Source organism: Lissotriton helveticus, chromosome 12, assembly GCF_964261635.1.
Source record: "Lissotriton helveticus chromosome 12, aLisHel1.1, whole genome shotgun sequence".
NCBI classification, from domain to species: domain Eukaryota; kingdom Metazoa; phylum Chordata; class Amphibia; order Caudata; family Salamandridae; genus Lissotriton; species Lissotriton helveticus.
In genome coordinates, this window is record NC_136073.1 from 282,811,388 (window position 1) to 282,831,520 (window position 20,133).

The 20,133-nt window shown below is 44.0% G+C and overlaps 1 protein-coding gene across 2 annotated transcripts in view; it reads left to right on the forward strand.

Annotated features, from left to right (window-relative positions):
- The window catches only part of ABCC12 (ATP binding cassette subfamily C member 12), a 1,077,363-nt gene that overhangs the window by 374,770 nt on the left and 682,460 nt on the right, over positions 1 to 20,133 (forward strand). For both annotated transcript variants that reach the window (XM_078670535.1, XM_078670536.1), the window contains exon 3: positions 17,339 to 17,496. In XM_078670535.1, coding sequence (XP_078526661.1) covers positions 17,339 to 17,496 — 158 coding nt within the window. The remainder of the gene's footprint in view (positions 1 to 17,338; positions 17,497 to 20,133) is intronic.

The following is a 20,133-nucleotide window of genomic DNA, read 5'->3' on the forward strand; positions in this document are numbered from 1 at the left end:
TCCTAAAATAACCCCTCCTCACCCCCTTTGTAGCTTGGCAAGTGCGGACAGGCTTATCTCAGAGGCAGTGTGTAAAGCATTTGCGACCACATTCAGTAACCCAGTGACAACACTACAGATGGACACTTTATATAGATTTACCACAAGACCATAAACGACAAACATACACAATACTGTTACTTTAAGATGGTAGATATAGCTTAGTTAAGTTCAGTTCTTAAGATGCGACACTTTGCGTCAATGTACCTAAGGTTGCGTTGCGCTTCCACGACAAGCAATGGCGCAGCGAGGGAAATGCAGCAAAGTTCAAGTACAAAGAAATAAAGATGTGAAGATCTTCCAGATGCGGCAAGCTTCTCCAGGGACGCGAGAAGTTCTCGGTTCAATGCGTGGACTGCCGCGGCGACACCCTTGTTCAGAAGTGCGACGGCAAAAGCTCCAACTGCGACACTCTTCTCCCATGATGCGTAAAGCTTCCGCACAATGCGACAGCTACAGTGGCAACATCTTTGTTCAGAAATGTGATGGCAGCAGCTCCGACGGTGGCGCGCTTCTCGGGGATGTGAGGTGCTTTCCTTGATGCGGTGCAATGCAACAGTTCCAGCGGCGACAACCTTGTTCAGAAGTGCGACGGCAGGCACAGCAACGGCGACATGCTATGACCTCGTTACAAGACTCTCCTCTCGATGCGGTGCAGTGCGACAACTCCAGCGGCAACACCCTTGTTCAGAAGTGTGACGTCAGGCAGCAGCGATGGCGACACACTTCCTCTTCGCTGCGGCACTCTTCTTCTCGATGCGATGCAGTGCGACAACTCCAGCGGCGACACCCTTGTTCAGAAGTGCGATGGCAGCAGCAGCGACGGCGACATGCTTTGATCTCGTTGCGTCGCGCTTCCAGCTCCTTGCGACAGGCAGTTCCTCAGATGGCCCAAAACAGCAGCAGGCACTTCCACAAGAACTCTGGGGAGCTGGGGGGTGAAGTCTGTTGTCCCTGAGACTTCAGCAGGAGGCAAGCTCTTTTCCAAGCCCTTGGAGATCCTTCACAAGTTGAAAGCAAAGTACACAAAGTTCCTTTCTCCTTCCTTTGGCAGTAAGGCAACCACTGCAGGCCAATGCCCCAAGCAGCACTTCAGCTTGGGAATAGTCTCTCCTCAGTTTTTTCAGGTTCCTCTCCTCAGTAAAGGTTTCTTCTTGTAGTCCTAAGTGATCTAATTTCATGGGATCAGGGTCCCAATATTTATACCCCAAAATCCTTTGTTCTCTAAGGGGAGAAGGGCCTTTGCCTAGTCCAAACTAGTTCTGAAGCACTCTGTTTACCAGACTTCTCCTTTCCTTTCACAGTGCAGGGCAGGCACATCAGACGACCCACAGGAGGTGGAGCCATCATTGTGGAAGGCAAGTACAGTCCTGGAGCACTTTGTTTACAGGACTCCTTCTCTTCTTTCAGTGTGCAGGGCAGAGACATCAGCTGCTCCCCAGGAGGTGGAGCCAGCATTGTGGAAGGCAGGCACAGCCCTATTCAAGGTTCAGGTACAACTCCTTCCTCCCATCTAGATGCAGATTGCTCTATTCATCAATGGGCTGACTCATCCTGTCTCTTTAAATCCCCCAGCCCTGTCACTTACAAATCCAGACGAAGGAATACACAACCCAGCAGAGGCAGGCTTGAAAGGTTAGGCAAGCAAATACCTACTTTCTAAAAGTGGTATTTGCAAACACAGAATGTTAAAACCAACTTCACTAAAAGATGTATTTTATCATTCTGAGTTCAGGCATACTAAACTCGGATTTCTACCATGTTCTCTGAGTCAGTTAGAATTATAAACATATAATAATCTAACAGCCCATTCTGGTCTATGGAGAACATGTAGCCTTGCAATAGTGAAAAATGAAAATGGCTGTAATTCACTATTACGACATGCCACACACATCAGGGCGTGTCCTAACTTATATTTACAATGCACCCTGCCCTTGGGCCTACCATAGGGGTGACTGATATGAAGAAAAGGGAAGGTATAGGGACTGGCAAGTGGGTGCACTTACCCAGTCAGTGTGACAGTACCAGACTGCACACAGGCTCTGCAATGGCAGACCTTAGACACATTTTACAAGGCTGCTTCTGTGGGTGGCACAACCAGTGCTGCAGGCCCACCAGCAGCATTTGGATTCACATGCCCTGGGCACACTCAGTGCACTAGACTAGGGTCTGACAAGTAAACCAAATAGCCAAACATGGAATCACTGATTAATACATCAATTTACAATAGGGAGCACTTGCACTGTGGCACTGAATAACAGCAGTAGCACAGTGCCCAAAGCATCTAACACCAGCAAAAATACTTGAGGCAACAGCAAAAATGGAGGGGAGACCCACACCAATGGTGCCAGGTCTAACAGTGTCCATTCACAAAATAGAAAAAATACACCACAAATACAATGGACATGAATACAAAAAATGAAAAAGGCACCAGCCAAATGTAATTCCAGGGAGCAGGGGTGAATTAAAAAAGTTTTTTTTTAAATCAAACAGCAAAAATCGAAATCTTTGAGGGGGACTTTGATGTGGCAGAGTCAGTGTCAAATGAAAAACTTGATTGATTAGCCCCAGAGGTCTCTGAACCGGGCATAGATAAGTATGTGGGATAAGTGTACTCAGTAACATCAAGAGGATCACCAGCTGGTGGATTCAATAAAGGATTCGTAACTGTAGTCATCTTGATGGCAACATCAGGTGTGGCAGCAGGTGTCGGAGCCAAAACAGAGTTTCGCATCATAGCTGGACAAGAGACCGCAGGTGTCATACTAAGAAAAATCAGCCACTCTGTGTAGTTTGACATTGTCAATAGAGATGTACCTGTTTTCCTTTCAACCAGGAAGTGGAGGTAAAATGACTGTTCTTGTACCCTGCACACCAAGCACAGGAACTGGAGCACGATAAGAGGGGCTGAATTCCTTCTTGTTCTCAATCTACTTTCGAACCAGTTCACCAACTCGGGGTAAGCAGCCAACTACCGGAATCTGCAACGCAGCAAATGTTCCTTTACAAGACTGTCTCTGGTCTATTGTAAGTTCTGTAAAACATTAGAATGTTCATCTATGTCAAAGGATGCGGCAGACGCTGCCATGTCTAGACCCTCAAGGTCAGGAACAAACATTTTGATGCCAAAGAGCATTTTGTATGGGGTCCGCCCACCCAGAGACCCTCTAGGGACATTATGAAGTGCACGCTGAACGCTATTGAGGTGGGCTAGCCAGTTCTGCCCTTTACCTAATACCCTAGCTGTCAAGGATTGCTTTAAGTCACGGTTCATCCGCTCCACAACACTATTGCCCTCAGACCGATATAGAGACAAAAATTTGACTTGGACCTCCAATGAACACATGTCATACTTGTATGCCTTCGAGGCAAACGTAGACCCTGGTCCGAATGGAAGGTACCACATGCAAAAATTCCCACAAAGACACACAAATCCCTTACGAAAGTTCAAGAATCAGCACTCCTTTGGGGCCACAACGACACAAAGCGCATGCACAAATCAACTGCTACTAAGATGTACTTATACACAGTATCAGAAGAGAAAGGACCACAGTGATCTAAGTAAACACAACAAAGTGGTTTATTAGATATATACAACTGAGTCTAGGGCGGGCGTGCTGCAGAAGAAGGTTTCATCTGCTGGCAGATGTCACAATGAAGGACATAATCACACGTTTGTTTGTACAATCCGTGCCACCAGTAACCCTGTTGTAGGAGAGATATAGTAGCCGACACGCTGGCATGCACTGAGGTCATGCCCTCGTGTGTCGCTGTAATCAAAGTCTGCCTGCTGTCCGCGTTGGGAATCAACCTGTCACCAACATTGTTAATTCTCACATAAGGAACTTTATCAGGATTTAAATGATAAGAATATTTAGAAGGGAAACCTTTCGGGTAATTACCTCCCTTCTCTGTTGTGGCAATAGCTGCCGAGATGTTATCATCAATCTTACTTTTGGAATGTGTAACTGCTGCTACTGAGTATGCTGCAACTGCTGTCTTGGCCGCTTCATTGTCAAGACTGTTGCCAACAGCGTGAACTCCGACACGCTGGTGACCAAGAGTATGAATTACAAAGACGAGTGGGAGCCGTTCTTTAAGTTCACCACTCGAACCCAGATCATTTTATGTTTTATTGTGCGACCTTTGGAGTCACAATAGTCCTTTTGAGTCCAAAATAATAAATTGTCATTGTATGATTGAACACATTAGTTAGAGTGACTTACGACAAGTAGTAGTCACACTGGGATCTGCGTACTCCAATGCAAGCATCAGAGCATGAAGCTCTACCAATTGGGCGGTACAGTCCCCTAATGTCTGTGTATGCACGATATTGGACTTGAAATTACCATAGTACCAACCGCTATTGCGCAGGCCAAAGAATATGTGTGCCTTGAACCCTTAGCTGCTTGCGCTGAACTGTCAGTGTAAATGATACAATGGAAATCCTCTAGTGGCTGTATTGTCAGAGGAGCAGGATGAACAAATTCATACTGCCAAAACTCTTAAGTCTGCAAAGAGGTATCAAAAATGAACGTGACATCAGGAGATGTCAAGGACGTGGCCCTTTGTATCCACCGTTGGTGAAAAGCCTTAGAATTTGGTACACTGGCTTTCGGCACTGCCTCCAAGGCAGGATACGAAGTAACAACCAAATGCGTTTTCCCTGCGACAGTGCACGTTCTTTGATAATCGCCATTTGCACTGCTGTCAAAACCTTTTCCACAGTGGAAAATCGCAACTCAGCCGAAACGTACAAGTGTGACTTGTAAGCAATAGGGACTGTGTCACCTTCATTAAAAGTCAGGTATGTGAAACCCACCGCCCCAGATACGATTCTTATCGCCAGGTTTGTGTGGCTATCAAGAGTCAACAAGAATTTAGATTCTAGAAGATCGGTCTGCAAAGATTGCAAGATGGCTGAATGCGCAGGCAGCCAGCAAGATTGGGAGAAAGTAGGTTGTACCAAAGCGTAAAGAGGCTTGATACGCTGGGCATATTCGGGAATGTAAGTACGACCGAAATTCAAAAAGCCCAGTAAAGACTTTAGTTTTTTCAGTGTCATGGTAACGCGCAGCTCTGCACATTTCTCCAGGAAGTGAGGAGCCAAACCTCTACCCTCATTGTTGAGCTCGTAGCCCAAGAACAACACTGTGTACTCTGCAATGTGAGATTTTGCAATGTTGAATTTATAGCCAAAGTCCGCAAAACTGCAAATAATGCGGTCTACATGACACAGATGCGGCCATAATTCATTGTCTGTGAGATAAATGTCATCCACATACGAACAGGCATCTGGGTCGAGCCCCTCTAAAAGAGAGACTATGCGGGAGGCAAAGACTCCTGGACTGTTTTTATAGCCCATAGCCAAATGTCAGAATTGGCGTTATTTGCCACCACTGGTAAAAGCTGTCCATTGACTACTAATAGGGGACAGATTGTGCGCAAAGAAGTCATTGGATATGTCAAGTGTGGTTTTAAACCTTTTGTGCACAAGACTATCCACTAGAGAAGAACTGTGAGTATTCTGTACCGCACATGCACGACAATGTGAGTTCAGGTGGAGGTAATTCAATACCAAACGGTAAGAGCCATCAGTCTTAGTCACAGTAAAAAGAGGGTTATTCATCGGAGACACACACATGTAAGAATACATTTAAGTCATCCACCCAGCTCCCATGCTATTTTGGTACAGTATATTATCTTTCCTGCATTCAGTAAGTATGACATGGACATGGACTAAAGTCAGAGAGGAGTAGAAAAAACACCTTTTGTATGACTTCTTTAAGTCATTCTCTGCTGCGGAGCCGCGCTGTACCTACTGTTTGCCAATGAGGTACATGAGTGAGGAGGTACTATATATGTATCCCATTAAAGGGACATAAAAAGATTAAATGTATGGCCTGCTCAATACAGGAAACACATGAAGAATGTTGTAAACAGGAATGTTGTTTAATATTGCAAAAGGCAAAAAGAGCAACTGAAAGTAAGCATTTTAAACAAGGATGCAAAAGTATATCCTGAAATACATAATTTAAACCTGAGCTCAACAATTAGTAGCTATGGCCCAGAGCAGACAGGCTTTACTTAACAAACATGTGTAAAGCATCTATTTTAGAAGTATCAAAATTGGTACAATGTCATAAATACAACAACATAAAAATCCCACTCAATTTTATGCGAATAGAGGAAACTTTAGTAAGCAAAATGACTTGAAAGTGATAAAAATCCAAGGTATACATTTTTATAGATGTAAGTATGGAAAAGCACTAAAAAATGCAAAACGCCAGTGATGCACAATGGACGTGGTCATTCAGGATCTACATGATATTAGAGGCCAACTGTGATGGAGCATGGGCTGGATAGACCAAGTGGATTGGTACCAGTAAAAGTCTAGAAGTAAAAAACATAGAAACAGTTTCTAAGTCCCAACTAAGAAAAAGGCAATGTTGTGTTCTTTCAAAGGAGCGGAGATCTCCATATGGTGCATGTTAGACCCGGGGTCACCGGTCCACCTAGGTAGCTTGGCTCGAGTGGGAAGGCCTAACTTCAAGGCAATTGTGTTATGTTTGCGTCACACTCACTCAGTAACCCTGCGCCCCTCCACTTGAAAAATGACACCACACCATCTTTAGAAAAAGGTAGAAAAGCTTTATCTTTTCTTCCAATATAAATTTCCAATTGTGTCACAGTTAATACCTCAACAGTTTTCTTTTATTTCCAGTAGGCTACCGGCTTCTGAAAACATGTGTCATAGTAAGACTTCGTCATATTAACAACTTTACTTAGTCATAGCATTAATAAGCAGGGTAGGTGAAAAAAATTACATTAGTATTGATGACTCATTTTCATTACAATCTTGAGAGGAAAAAGGTTCTTTAGGCAGTTCCTCAGTAATTGCGCTTTTATACAGGATCAAGCAGCTAAATGCCTAGATTGAGGAAGGCAGGTTATTCTCACAAATCATATAAACATTGTACCTGTACTTCATGCGCTATAGCAGATCATTACATTAATTCATATGAGCTTTGATCAGTCTGCGTTTTACATTCACTTCAGATGGGCAGATCTTAGTTCCAATTAGGCATAGTCCATAGCGCTGTTCCCAGAATGGCTATACACAGATAGTAGCGGTTCCTTAGTAATCGTTTCTACTAAGCTGGGACCTCTGTCCGTGATGCAGCTCTGCTGGCTCTAATTTCCAGGGCCCGCTGGTTAATCCCTTCACTTGGGCCAGAGACACCGTCTAAAGTTAAGTCCCAGTAAGGGTCTTCCCTCCCTCCAGCCCAAGTTCCCGGCTTACTTCTGGGACAGCAGTCCTGCCACATGTTCCGGCCAAGCCCTTCCTCGGCTGGGCCCCCGACCTCCAGTTGAGGTCCCAAACAGTGTCGGGATGTCCCCAGGGGCTGGATCCTTATCGGTGCGCTGTTGGGAACTAAGGCTGGCGTTCCCTTCCGTGTTTCTCTCTCCTTCAATCTCTGCACAGGAAGAATTACGCCGGGGCTCGGCCTCCGCTAACCCCTCCCCTCACTTTTCTGGCGCCTCACGCTGACGATGCCGGGCGGAGCTTCACCAGGCCTCCATCGCCCAGCAACGGCTCTGAGGCAATTCTTTCCTCACGGCGACGCCGGTTCCCGGAAATCTCCACAACAGGGGAACCGGTGTCCGTTTCATACACAGTAGGAGGAAAAGTCGGCAAGCAGGAGGCGCGCACCCCTCAAAGGCACATCGGAAGAATCACAGTAATTCACACAAGCGCATGAAGCGCTATGGATCTCAGGGTCCACAGCGGTCAAGTCCCCTCCCCACTACTTAACATCAGGGTAGGTTCAGTACAGATGAGTCAGGCCACCCCAGTTCTGAACGCTAGGGCTTCGAGCGGCAACAGGGATGAGGCGGATGATGACAGAAGTCTTTAGCCTCTTCCAGGAGGCAATAACATCCACTCCTTATCTCCCAGTTTGAATGTCCTCCGCTCACCAGAGTTAGCCCAGGGTTCCTCTATGAGAGAATACTAGGGGGGAACAAGGCTGCCCAAGGAAAACAAGAATGGCAGGGCTAGATCAACAAGCAAGGGATCGCGTCATCAGAGAAGGGTAGCAGGCCCAAGGGACAATCAAACCCTACTCAGTGCACCGACCTCCCCACGTAGTTGCCTCAACTCCTCACCAGGCTCTCCTCACTCCCCGAACTCCAAAATGGCCGCCCAACATTCTACCTTTTATAACCTGGGCCCAGAGTGTCCGGAGTGGACCAGAAGGTTCTGGAACCCTTCATGTCCCTCTATGGCACCAAGCAATGAGGTAAGAACTTGACAGTTGGCAGGCCACCATTTTGTGATGGAGCACCTACTCTTCCTTCATTTTAGAGGAGCACCTGCACTTCAGTGCTAATTAGTAGCAATGAAGCGCCCAGAGACCTAGGGTCAACACCAAAAAAAAGAAAATGTAGTGGACATACAAAAAAAATAGAAGGCAAAAAGGGGACACAAATTATGAGGGACCACCCAAAGGGCTGACAGGTCTAACAGTGCAAACATACCTTCTGTTCAATATTGGGGTACTGCCTGTCAGATACTATTTGTGGCAGGTTCTGTTAAAGTTCTGGTATTCTAGAGCTAATGTTTTTTCAAAAGTTTAAAAACTTCTTTATAGGCCCAAACAACCATGGGATACACTGCTAAAACCTCCAGGACCTCAGGGGCACTACTTATAGATCTCAAGGTGTCAGTTGGAGCCCAACGACAAACTTCAGTTCAAGTTTCAGTTGCCACTAGTTATGTGGGAGTAGTCAGGAAAAGCCCTATTGCCGCCTGTTCTATCCCTGTAGCCATACAGGGGGTCAACCAGCTGACTCTTGGAGTCCACTTCTTTGTCTTTGATTGGGGGAACAGGCCCAGTCACTCAGTGCTCCTTTCAGATCAAAGACAGTAGGTCCAGTCCTCTTCTGTTTTTCCACAGGTCCAGAGAGTATTCTGAGGAAGGCTGGACAAGAGTCCAGCTTTGTAGGGATCACCAGTGTGCTGTGGGTTGGGGACACCTTGGAATACTCCTACCCCCCCCCCCCGACCAATGGAGTTTATGTTCCCAGGCCCTAGCTCATCAACTTTTTCAGTAGTTCCTGTTTGCTTTATAGCAAACAGACCCATAATGCAATGTGTCAAGGCAAGTTTAAGATGGCGAAAGTCTTCAGCCACTGTATACTTAGGCTGTGAAGGCTCGGTGGGCATAGGGGAGTGGACAATGGAAATCTCCAGTGTCCACCCACAACTATCAATAAAATCCAGTTCGAAACAGGCTCTGTGCCCACAACAAACCAGGAGACAAACGTTTGGCAAGATAAAAGCAGTATTTCTCAGCCCTAGACAAGGGATTCACAAGAATTTTCCAGGCATCCTGTTTGTTCCCTTTTATGTAGGATTTGACACTGTTGTCAACAGGAGGGGCACAGCTCTCACCCTTCTGCTGAACTCAAAAGAGTCATCCCTACAGACCTGCAGATTTGTGTAAACCTGTTAATCACAGTTACCTTTTGTATAGCTCCTGGGAGGAATTTCACACCTCATTCACAACTTATTCAGGCACCTTCATGGCTGTGAGCAGCTGGAAAATTATTGTACATTAGCCTTTGGGAACTTCAAACAGGGAAAGAGTAAATTTTTTAAAGTTGCTTTTCCTTAATATTTCTTGAAAATCCAACTTTACCATTGAACTGTATTTTGAATAACTGTTAAAAAAATAGTTATTTAATATTTTATTAGCTGCCCTCAGTCCCAAGATTTAGTCATAAGTACTTTACTCTGTAGTATGATTTTCTATATAAGACAGGTAGACATGCCATAGTAAAAATTGCTTTTAATGCCTTGTCACTGTAGGGACACGTTAACCCTATTTTTTTAAGTTCCTATTTTAAAACACCATGCATTCTACCTTATAGGCTATAAACTAATATTTACCCGTCAACAAGTGTTATTTTAATAAGGTGCACTGCAGGTTTAAACCCCAGCAGCCAAGCAAAAATGGCATGCCTGAAAACCGTGTTTTCCTTGTCATGCAAGTGGATGGCATAATAAAGCTGCCATCCACGGGTGACATTTAGCTTTCCATGCCAAGGGTGGGATTTGTACTCCATGCACTATGGCCTTATAGAAGGGTTACATAGGCCAGGCAGAGGTTTTTGGCATAGTTCTGCATGTTTAGGGGCAGAGCACATACACTGGGCACCGGACAGCAGTGCCCCAGTGTGCAGAATTAAATAAAAAAATAAACTGGAACAAAAAATGGTGAGGGCGCTGATCATGCAAAAGGGGCATTTTGTGGCACTGGTATTGAGTGTCAATGTTTGAATTACTCGCTTGGTTATTTGGATACACTTAGGTTTGTAATCATGCATTCTCATTTTATGTCACTATGCTGCTCAACTTTGCAAGTGTGCTGCAAATCTGTTTGCCTGAGAGTTCAGCATGTACAATATGAACATTCCTTATGTAAGAAAGTCAGTAGATTTGAAAATGAGCAAGAAATAAAGATTTGCCATTTGTGTAAAGATTGTGTTTAGTTATAATGGTTGTGATAAATGATGCCCTTAATTTAAATTAAAAAAAAGCAACACAAAGGCGGCATTACAAGAAGAAATACCTGCACATACAAAGCCAAATTCTGCAGCCCTGAAACTCGCCAATATACAGGGAGCTCTTTGGAGTTGGGATGTACCTGGATGTCAGTTAAATGTTAACTGATATCCCACCTGCCCGACTCTTGGTTCTCCTGATTCATTTAGTGAAAAAATGCTATCATTTTCTTGGGTAAACAAATATGTAATTAACATAATATTCTTTTTTAACTATACCCTTTCATGTTATATCTGTACAATTAACACATTCATTGTAAAAGGGATTTATAGAGTACTTCCTGTGTTAACAAAGATAATAAATGACCCCTTTGCTTTAAACATGTTCTATGTAAATGTATGAGAACACTCTATTATTATCATTTTTAGCGAAGTTATCACAACTTGATTTTCTGTTCTCTGGGTTTAGTAGTCCAACCCTAACAGTGTTTCAAGATCTCGAGTTATTGCAAAACACTTACCTAAAAGGCATAAAGATGTCCCGATTTTTATCCCTTCGATGTAAAAAAAGAGTTGGTTTGAAAAGAGTAGTTGATCTATTTCAATTTATTTCTGCTTTTACAGAGCATGACTGTCATGGGATTTCCTTTTTTATTAGTTAATTTGCACCTTTAGTTTTTTGCACATTTCAGTGACATGTTTATATGAATGCCTCCCAGGTCCACGCTTATGGTTTCGTATAATATTGCCACACGTAGGCAGATTTCTTCTTAAGCAAATTCCCACTGTTGCCAACTACCAATGTTTTAACTAAACTTTTTACCTCCACTGCGAACTGGCCGCATTCTTTAGAAAACTGAAGTTAAAGGCTTTCTTTGAAACATCGCCTTTTGAGACCTCCAGCGAAGAGGCCGGAGATACTACCTTTAGGACGAAATCAACTTTCATGCCACCGCCCACGATGATCCCAGCCGAGATATCAGTGTTTGAACAAGCTGTGTTCAAGGATATTGAGGAACTCCAGGAAGCCACCCATTCCATAACATCAGTAGTAAAGAACGCAATTCCCTCAATTCCTTCAGAGACAACGAGGGAATCATCATCAAACCCGCCGACAAGGGGGGAGGGACTGTAATATTGAACAAAGAAGACTACAGGAAGGAATGCACCAGATTACTAAATGATACCAAGAACTACAGGAGACTCCAGGAAGACCCAAGCAACAAGCTGAGAATGACCATCACTAACTTAGTAGAGGAAGCAGAGTCAGTGGGACTGATAACACCCAGTGAAGCAAAATTTCTGACTACCACTGAAGGGAAAATCCCCTATTTCTACATCGTTCCCAAGATCCATAACAACCAGACCCCGCCACCTGGGAGACCCATAGTCTCCGGCATAGGTTCCTAATTGGAACCGCTCTCACGCTATTGCGACTTCTTCCTCCAGCCCATAGTGAAATCTACCAACACATACCCGCAGGACACCAAAGACCTGCTCAAGCTCCTAGATGTATTGAAGTACAACCCAGCCACATCTTTGCTGGTAAGCCTTGACGTAGAGAGCCTCTACACCAGTTTACCACAGGATGACACCCTCACAGTGCTTGGCCACATCGCACATAAACCAAATTCATATGGGACTGTGCAAGACTTGCTCTAAAGGAAAACTTTTTCGAATTCGAAAACAAACTGTACCTACAAACATACGGCACATCGATGGGGAGTGTCTTCGCACCAAGCATAGCGGGGCTGTATGTCCATCATTTCGAATCCACACATCTGTTCACCAATAATGTGCCCAAGTTCCCTGAAATCACCTTCTGCAAGCGGTACATAGACGATATCCTACTGATCTGGGAAGGAAACACAGAGTCACTAACAAACTTCTGCCAATGGCTCAATACCTGTGACCGGAACTTAAAATTCACTCACAACGTTGATACACATCGGAACACCTTCCTAGACCTCGACATAGAGGCATCAGAAGGCCGCTTGATAAGCAAGACCCACTACAAACCCACGGCCCGCAATTCCCTTTTACATTTATCAAGTTTTCACCCCAGATCTCTTAGAGAAAATCTACCCTACGGACAATTTCTCAGGCTAAGACGCAACTGTAGCGAGACCTCGGATTATAAAGCACAGGCGAAAGACCTCAGTGCAAAACTAAAACAACGAGGCTACCCCAAAAAGATCACAGAGAAAGCACAGAAGCGCGCTAGAAACCAAAACCGGGAGAGACTCATTGAAACATGTACTCAAGAAACAACATCTATACCATTGACATGTGTGACCACATTCAATACAGTCTCTACCCAGGTGTCCAAGATCATAAGAAAACATTGGAACATAATAAATACAGGGAAATTGCAATGGGATCCCCCTCTGATTTCACACAAAAAAGCCAGATCCATTAAAGACACAATTGTCTCAACCAGACCAAAACCTCCACAACCGCCTAAGCAGACAATCACCAATGAATGGGGTCTCCCCAACATCACAGGCCACTACGCCTGCGGGGATTGCAGCGTGTGCCATCTGACCAACACGACTAAAACACTAGCCCTGGAACCAGGGAAACAGTTGGAACTGCGCAGTCACACTAACTGCAACAGCACCCACGTTATCTATCGCATTACCTGCCCATGTAACTTGTGGTACATTGGGATGACCAGCAGGAAAATTAAGACACGCATTTGCGAACACCGCAGCACGATTCGGTGTAAGAAGAACACTACCAAACTCACCAATCATTTCCTAGAAATGGGACACACTACCAACGACATGCGCTGGGTGGTAATTGAGAGTATCAACCCTAATGGGCCCAACATCCAAGAAAAGCTACTAAACAAGGAACAGCGGTGGATCTACCGTTTGTCGACCCACAAGACAGGCCTTAACGACAATATCCCGTGGAATAGCTTGAGCACTCACTGAATTCCGCTTCGTGAGTTCCATGTGGATACATAGATAAGCAGGGGGCAGATCCTCTTATTACTATGAGTACCAACACCCCCCCACATGCCCCTCACTATCTAGTAAATATCCTGCTTCCTCTGCGTTGTCTAGGGCTCCTTTCAAATTCTTTCTTGCAAGGCTCCTCCTAGTTAAAATTACCTCCACCGCATTACCAATCACATCTGCTCTCCCGGACTTTATCTTATCACTATTTATAATACTATTAACATAATTATTATTTTAATACTTATTTTTCTCCAACCCCCCACCCAGGTTCCCATAGCAGGCGCGAACCCCTCTCCAAGCGCGCAGCCCATACCATGATGGCCGCCGCTTTCCCGTTTTTCACACGCACTACGCATGCGCCGGCATAGTGTACCATTGTGCACTACGGCGCATGCGCTCACCAGCACGGGCCCTCCTCTCCTGCGGCTCCCACCGGCAAAACGTTAACGCAGCCAATATTTAAGCCACCAACTTTGGCCGCTCATTACCAGCCGGGGCGCCGTGGGCACCAGACTAGGTTTAATGCAGAGGACTCCTCACTATCAAGTAAGGCCTTGTTTTCGGTCCTGCCAATCGCGGGCCCAACTTTTTCCGCTGTCAGGAAGTGGCTTTGCCCACTAACCCCCCCCCCCTTTTTTCCCCGTTCCTCCAGATAATACACGGGAGTATCTCTCCCCCCGTCCCGATCTTCTGGACTATAACCCCTAGCAAAGTAAATACCGGTGCAATGTTTTTAACCTTCAAAATTTTTGTTTGTGTGTTTGTCTCACTGTATATTTACAGCGCATGCCGATAGCACGTAATTTCTATATGTTTGTACTGTCTGACTATCTATTCCCTAAATATTAGTGACACCAGGGCCAGTCACCTTCACCGTAGGGACCGGCCCTGTGATAGATAGACACTAGTCCTTGCAATATGACTGAATACGCCTGGAGTTTATGGTGATTCACTGTGTACTACGCACGTAGCCTGTTTTAGCCAGCATGCTCTGACCGCATGCTTCAGCGTTTGTCACTTGTTCTCAACACAACAGGCACAGCCATGCATGCCATACCTCACCAGATCCTGCATGGTTGGCACTGCCTTTAGCAGACCCTGATAATGCCTTATTGTGTATTGTTCTCTTTTCCTCCCCACAGGATTTTTCTCGCTTCACTGCAGTCTATGTAAGTTGAACAAACTGCATTTTTTAACCTTTTTCCACACACCTTAGCGCGTGTGTTGGATATTATTCACACGTGGCACCACCTTTTGCCACTCACTACCTGGTCCTGACGAAAGTCCCGTACACTTTTCTTTTGGGACTGAAACATGTAGACCGCCAACACCTAGACAACGAAGTAGTCATAATTTTTCTACTTGTAGTTGCACCACATACTTTTATCTCACACCCTGGGCTGCCACTAATAAAATATTGGGCAAGGATTCCCAGAGGTGTATTTTACTACTCACCTTCATCCACATCACATAACTGCACCACACCTGCTCCACTGTAGTCAGGCGTTGAAGCACAACCAGGCGGCATTCGGCTGCCTGGTTGGACCCCAATGATGAAGCATGACACCAACCAGGTTGGTGTGTGAGGGGTTTATAAACAAAAGCTATTTGTGCCCAGCTGAGTAAGCTCAATTTACAAGTGACTTGGAATACCAACTAATATTCCACTACCTCCACACAGTGGGCCAGTCCAATTTGTTTTCACTACCTCCATATTCCCCATCTTACTCCAATAACTGAGAGAAGCAAACGTAGCCTCCCACCCTGAGCTTGTTAATACTAAATTACTATAGGGGTCATTACGATGGCAGTGAAACTGCCACCGGCAGCCTGCCTGTGGCGGTTTCACCGCCATCGTAAAGCCCTTCTCTGCCTGCCAAATTACAAAGGCGGGCGGTGTGCTGGCAGACGCAAAGTCTGTCCGCCACGGGTCCGCTACAGGCAATTGTTACGATTGCCTGGCGGACCCACACCACATCAACAATATGGTGGCGTTGCCTGGCAAAAGTGGAAAAATGCTACCATGACGGTCGCAACACTGCGCACTATCCACAAATGGTCACAAAGTGACCCTCTAGGTCATTGAATACAATTTAACAACCCTATATCAAAAATGAATCACAAGAATAGCAAATATAATTGTAAATGTAAATCTTTACAGGTAATTGTTGAAATCCCCCAATTTTTTTTTTACATTGATATCACTTTTTAGTTGCATTCACATAGAAATCAAAAGCATGAATTCCTTATACATGTATATTGAGAACATTTGCAAAGAGACAGATAATCAATTACATTTCGGGACCTGACAGTCCCTTCTTCAGTGGACAATCTGTCTGTCCTGTGGGGAGACCTTCTGAATAACCTCGGATAAGGTAGACAGTGGAGTCTCCAGAATCTATAATGGATACCGGCAATTTTCAGGTGATGCAAGTGAGAAAAACACGAACAGTCACCACTTTGATTCAAAGTCTTTTGTTTAAAACAGACTCCCGGTTCTAACCACGAGAAGAAACAACAGTCTGGGGGTCTTCTGAAAGATAAACGCTGCTGGTCTCCACCTTGCACAATACTTAACCAGCGTTCCACACAGTCTGCCATATTACGATGCTGCACTCCCACCAGCCTGTGTATGGCGGTAAAACCTCTATTCACAGGCTGACAGGTATTGCATTTGGGGGCCCATAGCGGGCCCCCCTTGTTTTGGGGGAGGTGGGTGTGCACTGGGGGGGTACCTATGGTACCCCTTACACTTCCCTGCACCAGGTGGCGGGCACCGTGTGGTGCCTGCCACATAATGCAGGGAAATGAAAACAGTGCTTTTTGGACACTGCGGCGGGTGCTGCAGCCAGCAGCACCCTCCGCAATGTCAGAGATAGACGATGTGACCGCCACTGTGCCGGTTGCATCATAATCTCATGTGCGGGCCAGCCACATTACAGGCAGAGGGTCCCAAGCTCCGGCACAATGGCGGACGGACGGATGTCCGTCCGCCATCGTAATGACCCCCTATGTTATTGCTGCCGTCTGGATTCTACACAAGAGGCATGCATAACTACCCCTCCACGTGACTATGAATGAGGGCCCTAGTCTGAGCTTCAATTTGCAAATCCCAAGTATGTGACTGAGACAAGCAGTTGGATTTCAGACTTTATGATAAATTCAACAATTACGTGGCCTTGCTCTTTCGGATGATACTATAATATTTCCTTGGTAGACAAAACCCAATTTCCAATGTAAAATTGTATTTAAATCTGATGACGTATTTTCCGACTTTATTGTCCAGAGTTTTTCAATCTGCATCATTTTGGTTTATGCTAAAAAAAAAGTCATTGGTGGAGGACTCGCACATTCACTTACAAAGCAGTTTTAAATTACTTTTTAAAGTCACTAGTCCACAGTGCATTCCTAAACCTTCTTTAAGCATATAAGGGAAACAATTAAATGTAGGCAGTGCTGAATTCTTTACAAATGTAAATATATTACAGACTTTCAGGCATACCTGTACACCGGATAGTGTCTTTTAGGTCAATTTCTATTTGATGTGTATCTTGTTTTTCTAGTTGGTACCACATCACGCCATATGTGCTACCTTACCTCCTTTGGCTAGATATGATAAACATCAATGTACAAGACTCAACACATTGTTAAAGACCTCTGATGCTCAAAAATAAAGCTGGATCTTTAAAACACTTCATTTCTATTCGAGCATTTTTGGGGACATTTGTATGAATTGATATGCTGTGCTTTGTTTTGTTCTACAGAGAAACACTGCACAGACAGATGGCCCGTGGTACCTGCAGACAAGTGGGCTGGAGGCCTCGTCACCTGAGACCCCGGAACATTATGATCGGCATCACAGCTTCTACGAGAAATATCACCCAAGTTTACAGACAATGATTCCAGTCCGCCGGAAACCAAAGTACGTCATTTGATTGTATGTTACAGTCAAGAGGGAGACAAAAGTAACAGGGTGTGGTGGAAGGTGCTGCCCTGGGAGAAAAAAGAGAGAGAGAGAGAGAATGGAGTTAAGGAATAGTACAAAATAGAAGGAAGAGCACGAATGGGGAGCACTGAAAAGGAGAAGCAGCATGAGATAAGGTGAAAAGACAGATTGACAGGAGAGAGAAAGAGAGAACAAGAGGGAGAGAGACATACAGGTGAGTTAAAGACAGAAAGAGAGGTGAATTAAAGTCGACTCAGACAGACAGAATAAAGGTGAGAAAGTATGCAGGGAGAAAGGATGAAACCAGTGTTCATAGATCAGATTGAATTGTCTTTGTAACGTAAAGTAGTGTAAATTATTTCAAATATTTAATTGCCATTGTATGAAAAAACAGCCACATAATTCAGAATCATGTCTTTAAATACACTTTTCATAAGTTATTATTTATTTTGGGCTGGATCTCTACCAGTCAACTAAGTTTCCACAACTAAAAGATAAAATAATAGCTGAGTCTAATGCAAAAAGTACATTATCATTTCTCGCTTGTGATGGTCAGTCAGAGCACTGGTATTTCAGAAAACCTATTTTAAATCTGCTTATATTCCTTTTATTAGCATGTTTGGTATTAAACATACAACTTGCTCAATATCAAGCCTTGCTGCCATGAGAGTAATAAGCACAAGGCCAACACAGCCCATACTTGAAACAAAAACTCCCAAACTGCTTCACCTAAACTCCCCTGGGAAGGGGGTTTGCCATCCTAACCAGTGCCTTGTATACATACCTACAAAACGGTGCTCCTGAGATGAAGCAGGAAGAGGGATGAGACAGAACATACTCATGACCCAACAATACCTAGCAATACTTTATTTCTTATAACTATAGGTCAATATTTAGTTTTGCCACTGGATACCTATTTCTTCTGGGAAGAGGGCGTGTATGTGACTATTCAACAAATTAAATTGAATGCGTATAATTGTTAAGGAACAATGGGGTAGATGTATCAAGATACCCTTTTGCGATTCTCAAATAGAGATTTTTAAGGAATCGCTATTTGAGAATTGCAAAATGGTATGTATGTAGAAATTCGCTATTTTTTAGCAATTTCTTAAAATTCCTTAATTGCGATTAGCAAATTGCTAATCGCAATTAAGGAATAATTTCCCATTCATTTCTAGGGGCCAGGAGGCCCATAGAAATGAATGTGAAATTATTCTCAATTTGCGATTCGCAATTTGCTAATCGCAAATTGAGAATAATTTCAAGGGTGCAGGGGTGTCTCAAGGGCACCCTGCTGCACCTCTGAAATTGACATGTGTGCACATATGGCACACATACATGCCCTAAAGGCATGTATGAGCGTCAAATGGCACCTTTACAAATTGCAAAAAGTGCACTTGTAAAAGAATTATCAAATTACCACCAACTGCATGTTGGTGGTAATTTGCGATTTCTTAGCCTAAATTCGCAAACCTGAAATGCTTATTACATAGCATTTAAAAAATCGCAATTTGCGATTTCTTAAATGCTTACGCAATATTAAGGAATCGCAAAATTTGCGTTTCCTTAATATTGCGAGGCTCTTTGCATGATACATGCCAATTCCCGTTTTTTTGGTCGCAAACGCTGCTATTTTGTGATTTGCAGCGTTTGCGACAAAAAAAACCCTTGATACATCTGCCCCTAAGAGTCTAACACAATTGAAAATAAAATTGTAAATATAATGAAAGAATGATGCAAATAGAACCCTAGCAAAATGGAGTGGTTTGGAGATAAGCTGAATATTTTCGTTTTTTGTCATGTTCCAAAACTCAGGACAACAAGGGGAGAGTCTGAGGATAACACCTCTTTTTGAATGTTTATTTTCCTGAACTTTGTGTAGGAACACTACAGAAAACAAACACTCTCAAATACATGGAAAGTAGCTCATTACATTGAAAGTGCAATTCTCTGCTTAGCATGCAGTCAAAGTGTTGTTAACTACAAAGAGAATTGTGGGGCATCATCATTTAATATCGCAGAACTGGTTAAGGCTGAAAGATGAACATTTGGGAATGCTTTGATGAGTTTTCTGGATTTTCTTTCCATACTTCAGCCTTTTAAGAGGCTTTTTAGGCCCCCTGGCCTGAAGGACTTTGTCAATGTGTCACCCCAAGATAGAAAGCCAGATGGACTGCCACCACCGCGCAACCTGATTAGCATCACTTGAGTGACGTGTTTTAGGTAACGATCCATACTGTTAGATGTCATAGGTATAGTTAGTGGAGCCCAAACACTCCCTCATCTTTTTTAATTTGTATTAATTTTAACTGAGCATCTGTGTGTCACCTAATATGCATACCAAACACACAGCGTGGTTCAGCACTCAACTTCACACTTAAATGAACAAGTAACAGAGATTATAAACCATAGTCCACAAATACGGAAAACAAAGTCATATCTTCTCAATAAATCATTGTGCGAGTCGTTCTTCCTTAAAAAAATTATTCTTTATTCTTGAGTTGCTCTTAAAAACAGAACATGCAATTGAGAGCCGATGCATCATTATAAACTGGACGGGGAACCCAAATGTATCCAGACTATAAAAAAGGTCATCTCCATTGACCAAATTAA